The sequence below is a fragment of the Girardinichthys multiradiatus genome, chromosome 5 (assembly GCF_021462225.1).
Source record: "Girardinichthys multiradiatus isolate DD_20200921_A chromosome 5, DD_fGirMul_XY1, whole genome shotgun sequence".
In the NCBI taxonomy this organism is placed as follows: domain Eukaryota; kingdom Metazoa; phylum Chordata; class Actinopteri; order Cyprinodontiformes; family Goodeidae; genus Girardinichthys; species Girardinichthys multiradiatus.
Window position 1 is genome coordinate 47,012,286 of NC_061798.1, and position 21,272 is coordinate 47,033,557.

At 38.9% G+C, this 21,272-nt stretch overlaps 1 protein-coding gene across 4 annotated transcripts in view; it reads left to right on the plus strand.

The window, feature by feature from the left end:
• The window catches only part of inpp4b (inositol polyphosphate-4-phosphatase type II B), a 268,417-nt gene that overhangs the window by 39,755 nt on the left and 207,390 nt on the right, over positions 1 to 21,272 (plus strand). For 3 of the 4 annotated variants that reach the window (XM_047365702.1, XM_047365701.1, XM_047365700.1), the window contains exon 3: positions 11,539 to 11,657. In XM_047365702.1, coding sequence (XP_047221658.1) covers positions 11,539 to 11,657 — 119 coding nt within the window. Of the gene's footprint in view, positions 1 to 11,538; positions 11,658 to 13,243; positions 13,511 to 21,272 lie in introns of those variants that run through there. The other variant, XM_047365703.1, reaches the window with a different exon arrangement.

The following is a 21,272-nucleotide window of genomic DNA, read 5'->3' on the forward strand; positions in this document are numbered from 1 at the left end:
GCTTTCAATAAACAAATAATTACTGAGTGAAAAGTGAAAATACGTTGGTGATCCAAACAGAGATTACGTGTTATGCAGCTCGATTGCTTCTGCAGGTTAAATAAATATTTTGTTGTGTTAACGTCATTTGCAGACACAACCCTTCAAACAGCTCCTCTGTCTGCGATTTCTATTTCCACTCTGCAACCAACAAAAAAAAAACTTTTTTACTGGACGTTATGTGATAACCAAAGTGCATAACTGTGCATAATTCTGAATTGAAGGGAAAATTATTCATGCTTTTCACAATCATTTACAAATAAAAATATGAACATGCATTTGCATGTGAATTTGTTGCCCTGCTAAATACAGTCCACCTGTGTAACTGAATCTCAAAATAAATACATATGTTCTGTGAAGGCTTTAGAGGTTTCTAAGAGATCATTGATGAATTAACGGCCACATGAAGACAGAGGGCTACACCAGACAAGTTAAGGATGAAATAGTGGCGATGTTTAAAGCAAGGTTAGGTTCCTTCCATCCAACTGTTGTTTTTCACTTATTTGTCATGAGGTCATAAAAGTAACAGGTCTAGGAAGACCCAACATCCTTTACTAAGTGATACTCTCCAAGTCATTTTGGTTGATCTCATGGCATTCTCTGGGCAAAAGAGATATATAGTCTCTCTAGCGCTGACTCTGAAATGGGTCTTCCCTATTTAGGATCAGTGTCCCAGTGAGACATGCCCAGAAAACCTACAAATATCTCAATCAGTTGCCCAAACTACCTCAAATGACTCTTTTTGGGGTGGAAAGCAGTGGTTTAACCTCAAACTCCCTGCAAATGACAAAGCTCACTGTATCTTTTTTGGTAATATCAACTACTTAGATTTTTATGGTCATAATTCATATCTCAGGAGAAATTCTATCCATTTACAATCATATTTGATAAATAATAATATTATTGAAAAATTCCTTTTTTCAGTAACTCAATTCACTAAGTGAAACATTAAATGGATTAATTACACACGGACTGATGTTTTCAAGCCTTTATTTCTGTGAATTATGATAATATCCCACTTATAGCTAATGAAAACACGACATTTAGGATTAGAATATTATATCAGACCAATAAATTACTGTATATGACTGTATATAAGAAAGAGGAAAGGAAACAATGATCAGCCCTGTCAAAGTCCAACCTGCACTGAGAACAAGCTCATATTTGTAGTGAGAACATTACATTATTTGATTATACAATTTAGTTTTTTTTCCAGTCTCCATTAGTGATTTTATTTCCAACCTCAGTTATACTTTTCATCCCTATAACATATTGGGACCCGGTGTCTACTTTGGGCCTCTCGCAGTAACCCTTAAAACCACCCGCTCCTGCGAGATTTGCATCAGGTCCCGCGGGTCCCAATTGCAATGAAGGGCTCTAATTCATAGCCTCTCTGAATTCCTGCCATGCACAATTTTATAAATCTATCACAACTAACGCTTTGGTCCAAAAGGCCTCCTTCTTCATCTTGAAAATGTTCATCAACAATGGTTCCAGCCAGCATGTCCTCCGGTTTCTGCTGTAATAGGATCCAATTAACTTCGGAACAAAGCTCGTCTGAACTGCATTTGCAATGGAGGTTCTCAACACTGGTATTCAATTCTGACTCCATTTCTCCCAACCTCCCTTAGAACCAAATTTTACCAGTTCACCCTCACCACTCATTTGGGTTTACCGGGTCTGTCTGTCATCAGATCCAACACACCACCGAGTGGTGATCAGTTGCAGCTCTACCCCTCTCTTCACCTAAGTGTCTAAGACATAAAGCCTCTGGTCTGATGGTACCAAGTACACCCAAAGTTATCCTTTTTCCTTGTCTGTCCATGCTTCTCTTTACCAGTTCTCAAGCATATACAGGTCCTTCTCAAAATATTAGCATATTGTGATAAAGTTCATTATTTTCCATAATGTCATGATGAAAATTTAACATTCATATATTTTAGATTCATTGCACACTAACTGAAATATTTCAGGTCTTTTATTGTCTTAATACGGATGATTTTGGCATACAGCTCATGAAAACCCAAAATTCCTATCTCACAAAATTAGCATATTTCATCCAACCAATAAAAGAAAAGTGTTTTTAATACAAAAAACGTCAACCTTCAAATAATCATGTACAGTTATACACTCAATACTTGGTCGGGAATCCTTTGGCAGAAATGACTGCTTCAATGCGGCGTGGCATGGAGGCAATCAGCCTGTGGCACTGCTGAGGTCTTATGGAGGCCCAGGATGCTTCGATAGCGGCCTTTAGCTCATCCAGAGTGTTGGGTCTTGAGTCTCTCAACGTTCTCTTCACAATATCCCACAGATTCTCTATGGGGTTCAGGTCAGGAGAGTTGGCAGGCCAATTGAGCACAGTGATACCATGGTCAGTAAACCATTTACCAGTGGATTTGGCACTGTGAGCAGGTGCCAGGTCGTGCTGAAAAATGAAATCTTCATCTCCATAAAGCTTTTCAGCAGATGGAAGCATGAAGTGCTCCAAAATCTCCTGATAGCTAGCTGCATTGACCCTGCCCTTGATAAAACACAGTGGACCAACAACAGCAGCTGACACGGTACCCCAGACTGTGGGTACTTGACACTGGACTTCTGGCATTTTGGCATTTCCTTCTCCCCAGTCTTCCTCCAGACTCTGGCACCTTGATTTCTGAATGACATGCAGAATTTGCTTTCATCCGAAAAAGGTACTTTGGACCACTGAGCAACAGTCCAGTGCTGCTTCTCTGTAGCCCAGGTCAGGTGCTTCTGCCGCTGTTTCTGGTTCAAAAGTGGCTTGACCTGGGGAATGCGGCACCTGTAGCCCATTTCCTGCACACGCCTGTGCACGGTGGCTCTGGATGTTTCTACTCCAGACTCAGTCCACTGCTTCCGCAGGTCCCCCAAGGTCTGGAATCGGCCCTTCTCCACAATCTTCCTCAGGGTCCGGTCACCTCTTCTCGTTGTGCAGCGTTTTCTGCCACACTTTTTCCTTCCCACAGACTTCCCACTGAGGTGCCTTGATACAGCACTCTGGGAACAGCCTATTCGTTCTGAAATTTATTTCTGTGTCTTACCCTCTTGCTTGAGGGTGTCAATAGTGGCCTTCTGGACAGCAGTCAGGTCGGCAGTCGTAAGACTGCCTCCATGATTGGGGTTTTGAGTGATGAACCAGGCTGGGAGTTTTAAAGGCCTCAGAAATCTTTTGCAGGTGTTTAGAGTTAACTCGTTGATTCAGATGATTAGGTTCATAGCTCGTTTAGAGACCCTTTTAATGATATGCTAATTTTGTGAGATAGGAATTTTGGGTTTTCATGAGCTGTATGCCAAAATCATCCGTATTAAGACAATAAAATACCTGAAATATTTCAGTTAGTGTGCAATGAATCTAAAATATATGAATGTAAAATTTTAATCATGACATTATGGAAAATAATTAACTTTATCACAATATGCTAATATTTTGAGAAGGACCTGTATATACATATATATATATATATATATATATATATATATATATATATATATATATATATACATATATATATATACATATATATATGTATATATATATATGTGTATATATATATATACATATATATATATATATATATATATATATATATATATATATATGTGTATATATATATATATATATATGTATATATATATATACATATATATATATATATATATGTATATATATATATATATATATATATATACACTTTCATGTTCATCAAACCAATCTTTCACCAGTCTTGCTGTGTGTATTGGTGCATTGTCATCCTGATACACAGCACCGCCTTCAGGATACAATGTTTGAACCATTGGATGTACATGGTCCTCAAGAATGGTTCGGTAGTCCTTGGCAGTGACACGCCCATCTAGCACAAGTATTGGGCCAAGGGAATGCAATGATATGGCAGCCCAAACCATCACTGATCCACCCCCATGCTTCACTCTGGGCATGCAACAGTCTGGGTGGTATGCTTCTTTGGGGCTTCTCCACACTGTAACTCTCCTGGATGTGGGGAAAACAGTAAAGGTGGACTCATCAGAGAACAATACATGTTTCACATTGTCCACAGCTCAAGATTTGCGCTCTTTGCCCCATTGAAACCGACGTTTGCCATTGGCATGAGTTACCAAAGGTTTGGCTATAGCAGTCCGGCCGTGTATATTGACCCTGTGGAGCTCCCGACGGACAGTTCTGGTGGAAACAGGAGAGTTGAGGTACACATTTAATTCTGCCGTGATTTGGTCAGCCGTGGTTTTATGTTTTTTGGATACAATCTGGGTTAGCACCCGAACATCCCTTTCAGACAGCTTCCTCTTGCATTCACAGTTAATGCTGTTGGATGTGGTTCGTCCTTCTTGGTGGTATGCTGACATTACCCTGGATACTGTGGCTCTTGATACATCACAAAGACTTGCTGTCTTGGTCACAGATGCACCCGCAAGACATGCACCAACAATTTGTCCTCTTTTGAACGCTGGTATGTCACCCATAATGTTGTGTGCATTTCAATAGTTTGAGCAAAACTGTGCTCTTACCTTGCTAATTGAACCTTCACACTCTGCTCTTACTGGTGCAATGTGCAATCAATGAAGACTGGCTACCAGGCTGGTCCAATTTAGCCATGAAATCTCCCACACTAAAATGACAGGTGCTTCAGTTTCATTGTCCAACCCCTGTATGTATATATATATATATATATATATATATATATTTAATGTTGACATCTTTTTTGGGCCCCTGTGAATGAGGGCCCTTGCAATTGTCCCAACTTGTCCCCCCTACTGCCTGCAGGTCACATGATGAGACATCCTGAGTAGATTTAAAGAAATGAGTAAATGTGATTTAGTTTAATAGAATCAGAAGCCATAGCAGAATTGATATCACAGGGTTCAAATGTAGAACATGGACAGCTTTATTTATTCAGCAGACTGACCCTTGGTACAGATAACTATTTTAAGAATGTCTTTAAGCTTTTCAATATGCTATTTTTAAAAATTTCTTGAGTATTTTTTAAAGTTTATTAAACCTTTTGTGTGTCTGCATGACAATTACTAAGACTGTAGATGAAAAACTAAAGAAAATGTTTTCCAAAGTAATTAAATGCATCTTGACAATTTCCCAGGACCTTACAATCTAATGAAGACCAGATGCAATGTTTGGATGAACTTTCTAAGCTTAATCTCACATTGACAAATTTGTTTTCTGGTCATATAAAAGAAAATCATGATCACATTTTAACTTATCAGAGCTCTGACATATCGTAGATAATTAGTTTAGCACCACTAACAAAGAAACTGGAATATTGCAACCATCTCGAAATTTTAGAGTCATTACTGGTAAATCTGTTTGTCAGTGATGAAAATGAGTCAGCAATGAGTTTTATTGTCTAATGATTAAATATTTAACTGGCTGGAGGGTTAAGACGACACAGCATTCACTCAAAAGAAACACAGAAGCACTGATCAAGGAGTAGTTTCTGTTTTAAAGAAAACGTCAAACATTTAGTGGCTTCACCTACAAGAGAAACAGCTAAATATTCAATAAATTAGAATACTGTTAAAATTATTTATTTCAGTAACTCATTTCACAGTTAAATAAATTATATGGATTAATTACACACTGACTGATGTTTTCAAGCCTGTTTTCAAGCCTGTAGGCTTAATGAAAAGTATGTTTTAATACATGCTTAAAGGTTGTTTATTGAATATGACTGTAAAAACTTCATAGGTGGTGCATAACTAAAGATTTCTAAGCAGATGTGGGTTATTTCTTTTGTTTTATAAAACGTTGTTTAAAAAGTGAAAGATTCCAAGAAGCTGTGAAACTTGTACGTTAGAAGTGGCTGTTTTTATTGCTTTGCTTTATTGTGGTAAACTGCATGAGAAATGCTCATTAAACACTGGCTTTATTAGTGTTGCTGTTCTTATAATAACCGAGGACAGAAATCCCACAGCAGAATCAGCTTTCTATTCCTGTTGTACCCAACAATTTCACTTTTTACCATAGATGAAGATAGACTTGCCTGTTTGTAAAGTAGTTTAAATATTGAGTAAACTTTAACCCAATCCTTGCGAGGCTCTGTACAATGTACAACAATCACATTTGAATAAATGGTAAAGAAACACTACATCTTGATTTATCTCATTTAAGACGTTATTGAGTGAATACAAGCACTTTTTTATTTTTGCAGGCTCTGAGTTCAGATCAATAGCTGGACAGATGCCAGGCCTGAACAAATAAAATAAAACCCAAGCAGGTTTCTGGGGAAATTTTCTTTTATATACTTAGAGCAGTATATAAAATGCCAATTAACACAAAGTTTCTTTCAATGAAGTATTTTAAATTAGACTTTATATTAGACAAAGAGATTATAATTATGTTTGGTCAGGAAAATATCAGTAGGGGCTATTTTTTAAGATGTTTTAGCAAAAAATTAAAACAAGGTTCATTTTGTAGTAATGACCGTCAGAATTAAAACACAAATTTTGAAGCACAATACGTGCATTAACATACTGTGCTGTCTTAATGTGGTGTTACACTCTTACTTTTAGCTTGTGCTAAAGACCCATGCCAGAGAAAATGGAGGCAGAAGATAAGGCAAAGGACGAAGCCATGTCCCCTGCCAAGTCGACCACTGCAAGCTCTTGGGATGCCACAAGCAGTATAGACAACAAATTCACATAGAGGAGCATAACTCTGTCACTTGGAAAGTTTTGGGGATACCAAAGGGTTTTTTGTAGGCATCATCAAGCTTCTGGAGACATTCTAAACAACAATTTGACCAGTATTCTTATCAAAAATAATAAAACTCCTTTTAAAATGGCTGTTTTTTTACCACTTACCAGGGATTCCAGAAATGTTTAGAAAGAGCTGAGGTTAGGATTGTTCTCCCAGGATTAATGCTAGCCACCTGTAACCATTCCAAAATTATTGTCCTGTTAAAACAGTACATTTCAAGCATCCCGGCTGCAAATATGAGGTGAAGTTAATGATTCTTCATTATCCTATCCACTTTGCACAACACCTCTGGTACAAAGATAGCTCCTTGGCATGATGACACCACCACCTTGCTTTACACTTGGTTTAATGTTCTTAAGTTTAAAAGCTTCACAGCAAATCGTCCACACATTGTGGCTGAATTCGTATTTCTTTGTATCAACGTAACATGAACCCTTTATCCAGAAGGCATGTGGGCCTTCCATTTGGGCAAGTGCAAATTTTGGTTAAAGCTGGAAGTGTTGATTTTTGAGCAGGGGCTTTTTTCTTAGTCAGCCCTGAGTCTGTTGTGTTACAAACTGACTGTGGACAGTGAGCATGTAGATTGTAGTTTATAAATACCTGGTTATTTGCAAACATCCTTACCTTCCATGGTTGGACAATGAAACTGAAACACCTGGTTTTAGACCACAATAATTTATTAGTATGGTGTAGGGCCTCCTTTTGCGGCCAATACATCGTCAATTCGTCTTGGGAATGACATATACAAGTCCTGCACAGTGGTCAGAGGGATTTTAAGCCATTCTTCTTGCAGGATAGTGGCCAGGTCACTATGTGATACTGGTGGAGGAAAAACATTTCCTGACTCGCTCCTCCAAAACACCCTAAATGGCTCAATAATATTTAGATCTGGTGACTGTGCAGGCCATGGGAGATGTTCAACTTCACTTTCATGTTCATCAAACCAATCTTTCACCAGTCTTGCTGTGTGTATTGGTGCATTGTCATCCTGATACACGGCACCGCCTTCAGGATACAATGTTTGAACCATTGGATGCACATGGTCCTCAAGAATGGTTCGGTAGTCCTTGGCAGTGACGCGCCCATCTAGCACAAGTATTGGGCCAAGGGAATGCCATGATATGGCAGCCCAAACCATCACTGATCCACCCCCATGCTTCACTCTGGTCTTGCAACAGTCTGGGTGGTACGCTCCACACCGTAACTCTCCTGGATGTGGGGAACACAGTAAAGGTGGACTCGTCAGAGAACAATACATGTTTCATATTGTCCACAGCCCAAGATTTGCGCTCCTTGCACCATTGAAACCGACGTTTGGCATTGGCATGAGTGACCAAAGGTTTGGCTATAGCAGCCCGGCCGTGTTTGTGGAGCTCCCGACGGACAGTTCTGGTGGAAACAGGAGAGTTGAGGTACACATTTAATTCTGCCGTGATTTGGGCAGCCGTGGTTTTATGTTTTTTGGATACAATCCGGGTTAGCACCCGAACATCCCTTTCAGACAGCTTCCTCTTGCGTCCACAGTTAATCCTGTTGAATGTGGTTCATCCTTCTTGGTGGTATACTGACATTACCCTGGATACTGTGGCTCTTGATACATCACAAAGACTTGCTGTCTTGGTCACAGATGCGCCAGCAAGACGTGCACCAACAATTCGTCCTCTTTTGAACTCTGGTATGTCACCCATAATGTTGTGTGCATTTCAATATTTTGAGCAAAACTGTGCTCTTACCCTGCTAATTGAACCTTCACACTCTGCTCTTACTGGTGCAATGTGCAATCAATGAAGACTAGCTACAAGGCTGGTCCAATTTAGCCATGAAACCTCCCACATTAAAATGACAGGTGTTTCAGTTTCATTGTCCAACCCCTGTATTTCCTTTCATCTAAGGGTGACAGCTTGGGTCAGATGATTGAAACTTGGACGCAACTGGGTAGTCTGATGGGGCAATGATGACAAATATACAAACTAATATTGGAATAGTCGAGGAATAATAGAATTCATCTAATCACCATACCAACCTTTTAAAAAATATTTGTAAAAAAAGCTTAAATGCCACGTTTGTGACAGGATTTCACCAACTTAAAGGAGATCTGCCAATTCTGGCGAGAAAAGCTGTTAGGTATTGATTTAGGATTATGCCAGAAGTGTATCAATGGCTAACACAAGGGCATAGTTTCTCTAGAGCTGCAAGGGGACATATACCAAGCATTAGTTAGGGTGCATGTAAATGCACTCACCTGCCGTTTTGGTTACACATTGCTTGGATCCCGTTTGACTTTGGAGATTACCTAATTCTTTGTGGCAGAGCTTCTGCAAGGTGTTGAAATATTTCTTAAAGATATTGGTCCATATTGACGTGAAAGCATCAGCTGCAGATATGTTGACCGCACATCCATGATGATAATCTTCCTTTTCCACCATATTCCCAAAAGGCTGGAGGTTTTTGGAGCACGGTGAGTTCATTGTCATGCTCAAGAAACCAGTTTGAGATGATTTGAGCTCTGTGACATGGTGCTTTGTCTGGCTGTGGCTCAGTGGGGAGAGTAGTCGTCTTGCAATCTGAAAGTTGTGGCATCAATTCCAGCTGCAAGTCACCTAACCACAAGTTGCCTATGATGTGTGTATCAGTGTATGAATGTTTGAGTGTGATTGGGTGAATGTGGGAGTGGTTCATATGACTAAAAAAGCACCAAATAAGTTCAGTCCATTAACTATTAACTGGAAGTAGCCAACATAATGGATGGACATGGTAATCAACAGTTATATGTTGCAGCTGAAACCGATACTTATTGAACCAGGCAACATTTTTTAAATTTATTGTCCAGTTTTGGTGATAAGATAGATAAGACACAGCAAGGAGGTGTACAAGAAAAAGCTGGAGATCAAGCTCCAGTGAAACAATATCATAGATGTGTTGTCAGGGATAAAGAAGATCACAAGCTTCAACCAGAAGGATGATCAGAGCGATGAAGGTCTGAACACAGCCAATGAACTAAACACATTCTTCAATAGGTTCAGTTGAGAAACAAGCTCAGCATTATCCTCTCCTGCTCACGGCCAAACAGACATCCCACCCTCCTTTGACCCACAGCTTTCCTGTCACATCGCAAATGTTTTATCTTCCACCTCAGCCATAGACCCTTCTGCATCTACATATTTGCCTTCAACCAAATCAGAAGATACAGATGCTCCCTTTGCCTCCCCTTTCCACCTGTATGTCTCAATTCAGTTCAGTTTATTTATACAGGTCCTTCTCAAAATATTAGCATATTGTGATAAAGTTAATTATTTTCCATAATGTAATAATGGTCCCGGATGAGGCGGAAGACGATGAGCATGAGTACGAGAACGAGTATTGGTAAGTCTGTTACCCCGGTACCCTGTTCATAGCTGTCTGGAGTAGCACTAGGTGTGGCCTTTTGCAATTGCAGCCCAAATGGTACTGACTGGTTATTTTTCTCTTTTTGAAGTCATTATTTAAAAGATATTTACATACTCAACCCAGCTCGCCTGGCATCCAGAACCTTGCAAAGTCACTTAAACCCTCCTTTCTTCCTATTCTGATGCTCGTTTTGAACTCCAGCAAGTCAGCTTTGTGTGAGAAAGAAACTGAGCAACCTAATAGAGTGGTCAACAGTTTGTGTGAATTAGAGAAAATTAACAATCAATTCCAATTTTTACTCGCTGTTCTTGTTTTTAAAAATCATTGAAAGCATTATTAAAAGCCCATAAATAATGACATTCATAAGAATCATGACTTCCTATAGTTCTAGTGTATGTCTTCATACTCCATAGAAACTCAAGGTAGATAAAAAAAAAAGTGTTTTACTTTCAAGATGTAATGTAGAAAGAAATGTGGAACCTTTTTGATTGTATTTCTTGAATTGGGGATGATTTAAGAAGTTATTGTAAGTTGAAGCATCTGCTTTCATTGGCAGTTTATTCTACTCTTAGTCAAACATGCACACATTATTTACTATACTAACAGCTTTATTGGGCTTTTGGGAGTTTACAGAAATTTTTGATATAAACAGAGTTAATAGATGCAAAATAAAAAAGCTTTACCCGCATTTTACAGCTGTTGAGGGGTGATATTCTTTTCTTTTTTGTATGCAGCCTTACTTGGTGTGTCTCCTTCCTCCTTTCTGTGCTGTTTGGAGCCTTCACAAACTCACATCCTCTGGTGGAGCAGCTGTGACGGCAGTAAAGTCTGAGGTTTTAGAGATTAGGGTAGAGTTTCGGTTCGGGTCTCGACGTCTCTTGAATCTGAGCGACAAGCAGCTTTTGATGTCAAAAATGAAAGCCCTAATAAAACTGATATCTCACTGCCAGTAGGAGCTCTGGTTGTCTGGCTGCATTTTAATCAAGTGCTGATGCAGTAATTGTGTATCTCTGTGTCCACATATTTTACTTATTTCTCCAAACCTTCATTGTGTTTTGGGAATTTAAATCTCCACATGCAGACTGTTCAATTCCTTCTTTGTGTTAAAGCACATCCTTAGTTCTTAGTCATTTGACACTGAATCTGAGAGAAGATTATTATGAACCACTGTTGGCCTTCTTTTTTATTGTTTATCTACAGTTATTGTCATATTTTGTCATTTGTGACACCATTTGTGTGATTTTTCTCTCTTATGTATGCATCATGAAGGATTATCTTCTCATCTGTCACAATCTTCTTCTCCCTCCTCTCATCTCCTATTTTTTCCTTGATCTCCTCTCCCTTCCTCCCTCTCTTCCTCTGCGAAGCCTGTAATGATCTGGCGGCCTCGGGCAGAGACAGGAAGCCCAATGCTTTGGTCCAGGTGGCTGTCATAGATCCCCAGAGGCAGCAGCTCGTCTTCCATGCCTGTACAGAGATAGTTGAGGTAAGCTATCGACACGCACACGCATACTCGTTCACCCTCTCTGTCCGTGGCTTTCTGATGTTTGTTGTTTTCTCTGTCTGTCGGCCAGTCTCTTATTTTTGCTATCAGTCTCACTGATGTGGCAAAAGGATCCTTGGCTCTCTGTTTTCAAATTGTATTATGTAACAACAAGAAAGTTCAGTCTATTTTGTTAGAATGTTATGTGATAGACCAACACAAAGTAGTGGAAAGTGGAAAGAATACAATACATCAGTTTAAATATTTTTTTAATATGTGGAAGCTTAGATATAAATAACTCTCGATTGACCTCCACCCAACTTCCTATAAACTATGAACAGCTTCCCTGTCCCCACTGAAGAAAAGCACCACAGCATGATGCTGCTACAACCATGTTTCAATGTGGATAAGGCATGTTCATGGTTATTCATGGGCGACTGTAGCTTGCTGGGAAGAGATGTGGGTTTGATTACAGCATCCTGCTGCCACATGTCGATGTGCCTTTGGGCAATTCACTTAAAGCCAAGTTGCCTGCCGATCTGTACATTAGTGTATGAATACTGTATGTGCGCATTTGAGTGTGATTGGGTGAATGTCGCTCTAGTGTCCTACAAATTCAGTCCATTTATCATAATGTGCACCGTCGGTTTTTCTCCCCACACTGCATTTTGCAGGTAAAAATTAACCTTTACATGGGTTGTGGAAGGCTTTAAATTGTACTTCCTATAGGTTTTTTGTAAAATGACTTTCTTCTTGCCACTCTTCTATAAAAGCCAGATTTGTGGAGTGCAAAACTAATTATTGTTGTATTGACGGATTCTCACATCCAAGCTGTGGATCTCTGCAGCTCCTTCAGAGCTGCGCAAGGTTTGCAATTTGCAGCCCTGCCATACTATTTCTATTTTTTTCAAACTTAACTTCACTTCCAACTTCTACATAATATTTTTCCTGATCTTTCCACTGGTTCGTTTGGTCTTCATGATACTGTTTATTCACTAATGTTCTCGGACAGACCTCTGAGTCCTTCAGAGAGCTGCTGGGATTTATACTGGGATCAGATTACACACAGGCAGACTTTTTCCTAATAGCTGACTTCTGAATCCAATTGGTTGCACTGGATTTTATTTAAGGGTATCAGAATAAAATAATAAAAATGCACACAACATGTTCCAAATAGTTTTTTGTTGTTTTTGTAAAACATTTTTGAAAATCATGCATCCTTTTCCTTTCAATTTACTATCATCCACTGCTCTGTGTAGTTCTGTCACAAAAAATCCTATGAAAATACATTGATGGTTTAGATTGATTCATGGGATGATACTACTTTTTCCAAACACCGTACGTGTGCATGGCGGTACAGATTTGACTAGGGCACCATTACATACAGATTTCATGCTTTTTAACCTCTTTCAGTGCTTGGTATGACACTGTTGCTACTAAGGCAAACACCACAGATGGTTTTTTTCAGGCAGCAGCAGCTGCCCCCTGTCCCACTGTGGAGAACATACACCCACACACAGACATGTGCATGCACACGTTCTTGTCCCTCCTCTCTCATATGAGGACAAAGTTTCCAGAGGCATGAAAGGGAGACACTATTTTCCTCCTAATTCAGTAAAGCTTAATTAGCATAACCATCTCCTTCAGAGTGATTTCAGCTGCTTTTTCCTTGCGCTGAGGGAGCAGCAGCGTATGTGTTTTAGTTCATGTGTGTGTGGAAACACAGGATGTGGTGGGACTGTATCCTGGCTCAGACAGCTCAGACTGCCACTGGAGTTCTCATTTCATGGCAGTAATGTTCTGGATCTGGCGCACGATTTGAGAATATGGACTGCCTTCGACTTCACAAAAACAGGGTATGTGATCACTGTGTGTTTTTATGAGTCTGTTAAAAAGGAGGACTATGCTACCTGATAAGAGAGCCTTGGATTTCCTCAGAATTTTACTTTGCAGTGTGAAAGTTCTCCTTAAAACCTATCCCTGATTTTTTTTTTACTCTTTCAACAAAACCATATCAAAAGTTGATGATGGTGTCAGTCGTAACATCACAATGTAACAATATTCTTTCAATATTTTTTCACTCCTCAGAAATCCTCAGAATTTCAGAAGAAGATTTCAGAGCAATTGGGAAAGTTTTGAATTTGTTCTTCAGTTTTTTTTTTGGTTTAATATAACTTTCCATCGAATATTATTTACTGTTTTAGTGAGTCATAGAAGAACGTGTGTATCTGAGAGGGTTTGTGTTTCTGCTGTCTGAAGACAGCCCCACTGCCACTTGTGTTCCTCCTGTTGTCACATTCCCAGAATGCCTTCTCTCAGCAGCTGCTGTCGGCTTTGCCGGATACTTCAGCGCTTGGCTACTGGAAAAGCTTCAGTATTAGTTACATTCATGTGATCGGCCTCTTATTGGGAATCCAAATTTATCTGATTTATTAAGATTCAATTTAGAAGATAAATAATGGACGATGCAAGCTGTTGCATAGCTTTAAGCTGTTGCATTGCCAAGATTGAGTTTGGAAGGAAGTAAACAGAACTTTTGAACAGTTTTAGTTTGAAGATGGCAGCTTTTCATTAGTGAAATCATTAACCTCACAGACTGCTTTGTCTTTAGTTTGACAAAGGAGGTGAAAACCAAGGTCCTCAGTATAGAATGTATAATTCACATTTAACCTTTTATGTAACCATCATGTAATGTCTTCTTTTTTGTTGCAGTTATTTATAACTGGATACATACAGCTTTTAAGACAATGCACCATTTGTACCATATTTAGGTGAACAATCCCAATCAAAAATGTTGAGTAGAGTAATTCAGTCCAGATGTGATTTCTCTGTGCTGCGGCTTTATTTTATTTTCATGTCACAATTCCAGCTCCCTAGAAACCTACAAAATGTACGGTAGAAAAAAGCAATTTGTTATTAATTAACAATCTAAATAGACTAAATGAAAACAGCAGCAATGCAGGGATTCTTTAGACAAATAATAATGATAACTAATGACTCTACTTTGACTAATGGCATCAATAACTCCAGAAAAAGTTGCTATATATATTTCTAGTTGCTTTTTTAAAACTAGAGAGGTCTGAAGACAAACTAAATATAGTAACAAACTCGCTAACTGGCAACAGAGTTCTCACCAAGCAGGCGTTCTGTTTATTGGCCCCTTGACCTTCTAAAGCACTCACAGTGTGTCGGGTCCTCGTGCAGCAGTTCTTCCCAGTTGCAATCAGCGTAGTAGATCTGCTTCTATGTCCAGATTGCAAATGAACTGCATATGCCATTGTCGGTTTTATCTCTGGTCCATTTATATCGTTAAAGTGGATTGTATACATGTTCATGTTTTAATAGCTCCTTTCACAAAACTCTTCAATGGCAGGATAATGGCGCCTTGTTTCTGTCTCCATGTGTTTTCTGAAGAGGCTGATACAGTCAGGGGGGCAACCAGCCTATCTTACACCACAGGCTCTGCAAGAAAGGTTGTCTCACGCCTGCATCAACGGACTTGTGATGGGACAAACTGGCTTCGCATGTCGAGGGAGTTTTGTATTGATGATTTATAGTTTCTGTGACCAGCCTGCCAGAGAATTTAGAAGTGTAAACTAGTCTCAGAAATAATTTCAGATGTCAAGAGGAAGAACGTGAGATATATAAATAATAATAATTCAGAGCATTTACTGGACTGAGTTTGTCTGCCATTATTGTTTAGAAAAGAACAGTGTTGGCAGACTCTGACACAGATTTAATGTTTAGTGCTGACATTGATGTTGGCAACAATTATGTCATGCTAGCTGCAACTGGGCAATGCTCTGAGAGATAGATTTAATCTAGACAAGAAATAAACGTTTTAATATTACTTTAAACCCCTACTGCCCACTGGAAGAAGGTAAACTTTTATTATTAACTAAGAACAGTTTTAACAAAGTGATTATGTCAGCAGAGCCACACACTGAAAGAGGAAAAACATCACTGACAATAATTAACACATAGTTATTCCAGTGTTACTTTATGAAGTTATGGCAATTATTTCCACCCTTTAAAAACTGATATCCTGCACGTTTTAAATGTGTTTCTGCTTCAACAAACCTAATGTTAATCAATGGGTCATTAACAGGCCAATGCCAATGTAATAAGGCCATTACAATGTGTTGTGTTTTAGCAGAGATGTTTAAAACTTACAGGACACCGGATTAGAAGTTTGGACACTGCTCATATAAAGTTTTGCTTATTTCAACATTAAACCCATCTTCTTATGACAATGTAAGCATGCATGTCTTAGTGTGGATGTTAAAAATTATTTAGCTGTGACAAATATTTAAACAATTATGTTAACTTGAGAAAAACTTTAAGTTTTTTGTATGTGAATGGGTTTGTATTTCTGTCAAATCGTCTACTCGATCTGACAAATAGGGAAAGAAATGGCAGTATATTTTTTTGCCAAACCCTAATGTGTCTCCACTGGAAAATCCAACTCCTACAATGTGGGCAATGGGTCCAGGAGTGCTGGAACTTGATAGGGATTTGACGTCAAGCAAAGCCAACGAATGAAACGGCCTTTGATGTAATGTTAGTGTAGCACAGATCCATGTGCTGAGGGCACGTCCAACAGGTCTCGTCTGTTTGTATATACAACTATGAGTGGTCAAGGGAAGCAGGGAAAAACCCAACTCGAGACAGACTCAGTAGTCGTATTTCCTTCTCAGCCTAATCTGACACAAGCACACACACCCTGTTAATGGCCTCAAATTGGTCGTCCCTCTGCGGAGAGGAGCCTAAATGGACAAAAAGACCAGAGAGAGGCAGCTGTCTCCCATAGCATATGCTCACCGCTTGTATGACAGACTGTTTTACTTCTCGGCATAAATGGAGACAGGCTTACCACTTTAGCTCATCTCAGCCCATCAGCAGCACTAAGAAGATTCAGTCACCGCTAAGGCTGCCAAGCATGCTGGTAAGTCTGAATGAGGCCTATTCAGTGTGCCAGTGAGGGGAGCAAACAGGGTTATGTGTGTGTACCTGCACTTCTTTTAGTATAAAAGCCCTCTGTGTCTTTCTTCCAGTGTGGAGTACTGATAATATCCTGATTCCAGCTCAAAGCAGTGCATTGGTCTCTGTACCCGCTGTGCTGAATCTGGCTGTATGATGTTAGAGCACATAAACCACAAGGGTTCATGGCTGGGTGGGAAAATTGCATCAAGACAACTATTACCATGTCTAGATATGCTGAAATCAGAGTTTCCTCTTTGCAATGGTTCATGGAGGATTTCTGAATTATCAGTTTGCTCTGTGGCGCTGCACTTTTCCTACAACTGTGTAAAGGCAATTGAACACCTAATTTCTTGTCTTCAAAAAAAGGATGCTGCTGTTGTGGGAAATGTTTTCTCTTCTCACTGCTGGTAAACTGATGATTGCTATTTTTGGCTTTTCAGCTAATGAGAGATCTAAGGAAACTCAACATCAGGTTATTATAGATAACACATTACATTCTTGATCAAAATCTTGAGAAAAATCTTCAGATCATCCAAATATTCTGTAGACTGACGAGACAAAAGTGGAACTTTTGTGCGTCCTGTTACATCTGGCCTAAAATCAATAGTATTTCAGAAAAAGACGGGATACCAACAGTCACACATGGGGGTGGATGTGTAATTATCTGGGGCTGCTTTGATGATTCATGATTTGGATGACTTGCTGTAACTGATAGAGAGCTGTAGTAAATGGTTCTAACAGAAAATCTTGAAAGAAAACATCCGACCAACAGTTTGTGACTTCATGCTGCAGGGCAATGATGGGAATCACACCAGCAAGTCCACTTCTGAGTGGCCTAGTCTTGACCTGAATGTCATTGAGATGTTGTGCCACAAACTAAAACTCTGTACCCGCTGTGCTCAAAAATCCTCCAAATCTTGCTGAACTAAAATGATTCTATAAAAAAGAGTGGGCCAAAATTCTTCTGCAGCGAGTTGTTGCTGCCAAAGGTGGCACAAGCAGTCAATAGATTTAGGGGTCGATTACTTTTTCAAAATGATTAGGATAGGTTGGGTAGCCCTTTTCCTTTATTAGATGATATCATCACTGAAAAATTGCATTTTGTATTTACTCAGGTTGTCTGAAATTAAAATGTATTTGATGATCTGAAACATTTAGGTTCGAGAAAAAGCAAAAATAGAAGAAATCTTTAAGAAGGCAAATGCTTGTTTTTTTTTTTACAGCACTGTTATATATTTTTGAAAGGTGTCCTGTGTCTTGCCTGAGCTTAAAGACAGCTGAGAATGCATTTCTGTAGTGCTGATAAATAAACCTACCTCGCAGATATAATAAGCGGTTATGTTGGAACATTGTGCTCATTTAACAAAAGCTTTATTCATGGCTACAAAATAAATGTTAGCAGTGTAACAGATGGCCCACTGAGGGGTTGGGTTAATTACAGTAAAACAACAGACTTCTGTCCCACTTCCTTTCCTAAATATGCTTTCATCTTCTGTCATCTTTTACGGTGTTGCTGTAACTGCAAATAAATGTAGTCTCTGAATATATTCTCATTTGTATTTCAGTACTAATATTTCAAATGAGACTTTGCAATATTTGCCTCATCGGGGGCATTAATTCATTCGTTTCAGCTGTTTTGCAACAACTTGGCTCAAATGGTGAGTTTTTAAAAAATTTGTTTTTACTTTTGGGTGTGACCTTACATCCAAGTGTGACTGCAAATCTGTGTTGGTCTCATTACTGCCCCTAGTCTGTCCTCATATGGTCCCAAAGGGTTACATGCTGGAGACGCCCGTCAGAGCAGAGGAAAGGAAGAAGACGCCCCCAGTGTAAACAGAAAATGTTTTGAACTTGTACAAACACAACACCAAATTAATAATAAGTTATTTAGGCTTTTAAAGAAAACTTGACTGCAAAATAGTTTTAGTGTCTCATTGTTTTGCTGACTAAAAGAATGTAATAGTTTCTAGGAGTTTGCTGTTTTTAGCCTTTTGTCAGCTTAATTTCAAAGAAACTGAAGAAGTTAGAACTTTACAAGCATTCTTGATTTTCTACCAGACCTGGTTTCATGGCACACATAAAAATAAATTCTTCAATGCTTTTTTTTGCATTGCAACCACTACAACTTGCAGAAAAATTAATTTCAGTGAAATATTTCTGTTTGTGTCTGGAATCATGTTTTCCTTTTAACCGCTTTTCATTTTACATCTAATTCTACCCCAGTTTAGGATAACGTAAACACCAAGTATAAAGGCTCAGCACACTGAGTAGAAAGAAGTGTGAAGGGTAAAACTATATATGGTTTGTTTGAAATAACTGAAAATGCTTGAATACTGTAGCTGGCTTGCTTTCCAAGCAAACTGCTTACTAGTGTCATAGTATCCAGTGTAAACCGTGTATTTCACTGTGTACAAAAAAGCCTGTTTTTTTAGGCCCTGTTCATGCTGATGCATTGCTTCCTGGCTGACTCAGATACAAGTGGACAGTTGTTCACATCTGATTTAAAAAGTCATCCTGAGAGCTCTGATTCCTGTTTGGCCAAACTAACTCCGACATGTCACACGGTGAGTCGAGAACAACACCATCAGTAGGTCTAGGTGTAGTTTTCTAACCTAACAGATGAAATATTAAATAAGTAAAATGGTACAAATGATGCATGATTTCAAAGAGTCAAGTGTCAGTGCAAAGACACTAAAGATTTTAACCTCCAGATCTTTACTGCAGTAAAAATCCCAACAGCAAACTGGTAGTCTTCAGCTGTTTCTACTCAACTGTACTGCACACATTTGCCAAAAACAGTTAAACATTTGCAACTCTACAGAAAAGGTATATGTGTTATGAAGTTTTGACAAAAATTCAGAATGAAAGACTCACCTTCACCGCCTCCACCTTCCAGTGAGTCTTCGGTGCCTCTCCCCGGCCTTCCAATCAGCATCCTGTCCGTCTGATTCTCCATCCAATCACCTTCCGACGCCTTGCTTTTAAAGGAGCTTCTACCGTGTTCATCTTCGCTTGTCAGCTGAACTCATCCCTCCTCCACCCCACCTCCACCATCTTCCTTCACATCTACTCCTGGCTTCCTCGCTCCCTGGCTGCCAATCCACCACCAGTGTCGGATCAGGGGGAAGACATATTTAAATCTAAGCCTTACAAATGATCATCTTAGCTCATGTCATTCTCAGCATTCATGTCTTCCTCCCAGGTCTGAGCGCCAAAGAAATAACCATGTAATTTCTCATCATTAAAACTTTTCTAATTGCCATCCCTCTCTTTGTGAGTCTTTTCAGATTGAAATGTAATTGATACTGCACAATTTGGTGACCAAAGTGGATACAATCAACTCTGGAAATAATATAACCCAGACAGAATGATATTTTTAATTGAGAAGAAATCCAGCGAGGAGCTCATTCAAACTTTTAATCTAAAAAATTTTGAACACTTAGAGACAAATTAATTCGATTATTAACAATGCTGTTTATAAAAGGTGAATTTACAACATTTAGAGCCATGCAGGATTGATCTTGTTGCCCATGATTAACATGTTAGTGCCCTGGCTAAATGGAGCACTAAAAAGGTTTAACTTCTGTCACCCCCCTTACGTGTGCATAATGTTCCTGTATTGTTGTATGTTTCCTATTCATAGAAATTTGAATAAAGAAAAACAACCTAAAGGCAGATTGCCTTCCTCAAAGATTAATGCACTAATATCTTCTATATTTTAATTAACTAGTAAATAAACTATAATTATTTTGCACTTTTATAGTTCATCTAGACCAGTCAAAAGATTTTACACTACGCCCGTCTGCACATTTACATTCACTTATCAGCCTTCACACAGTCATACAATGGGGTTCAGTGTTGTGCCCAATGACACTTGGACATGTGGTGGGGAAAGCTAGAATTGAACCCACAACCTTCCGAATGCCAAACAACTTCTCCTTATTGTACTTCTTTATAAAGGAAAAGCATTTTAATATATATACTGTATGTACTGTTCTAACTCAACAAAATAATGTGGAGACACCAACTAAAAACCACCATTAGGAAGGTAATTAGACCTCTGTTTCTGATTCAAACAATCTTGAAACATTGTCGATTTATAGATACATCTATGTTCCTTCAACCCTTACTGAATGTTGTTAGAAGTATAAAGAGCAAAGCTCTGGATGCAAGCAGATAAAACAAAGATGAGACAGTGAGGACTCCCTCCCATGAAAAAACAGTCAGGGTATGTTCTAATGGGAGGAGATCCCAAGCCAGACCCAGTCCCTTATGGCCTGGGAATGCCTTGTGATCCCCCAAGAGAAGGCAAAGATATTTCTGTGTTTTCCATTCAGGTACCTGCTTCCTCCATGACCTGATTCAGGATAGAAAAATATAGAAAATATCTGAATATATACACACATACAGAGGCATACAGGAATTACAGATCATATCACAAAACTATGTTTGATGTCACATTCACAAAGCTCTTCATATAATAGACCATCAGATCTTCAGAACCAGACTTTTTTAGTCCCGAAGGACACTGTGGTTTTAGTCTGTTAATTAAATTTTTATCTGAAATAGAACATTTGAAAGAAAATTAATATAGGTATTATAAATGCATGAAAAACTAAAATTAAGTGAAATATT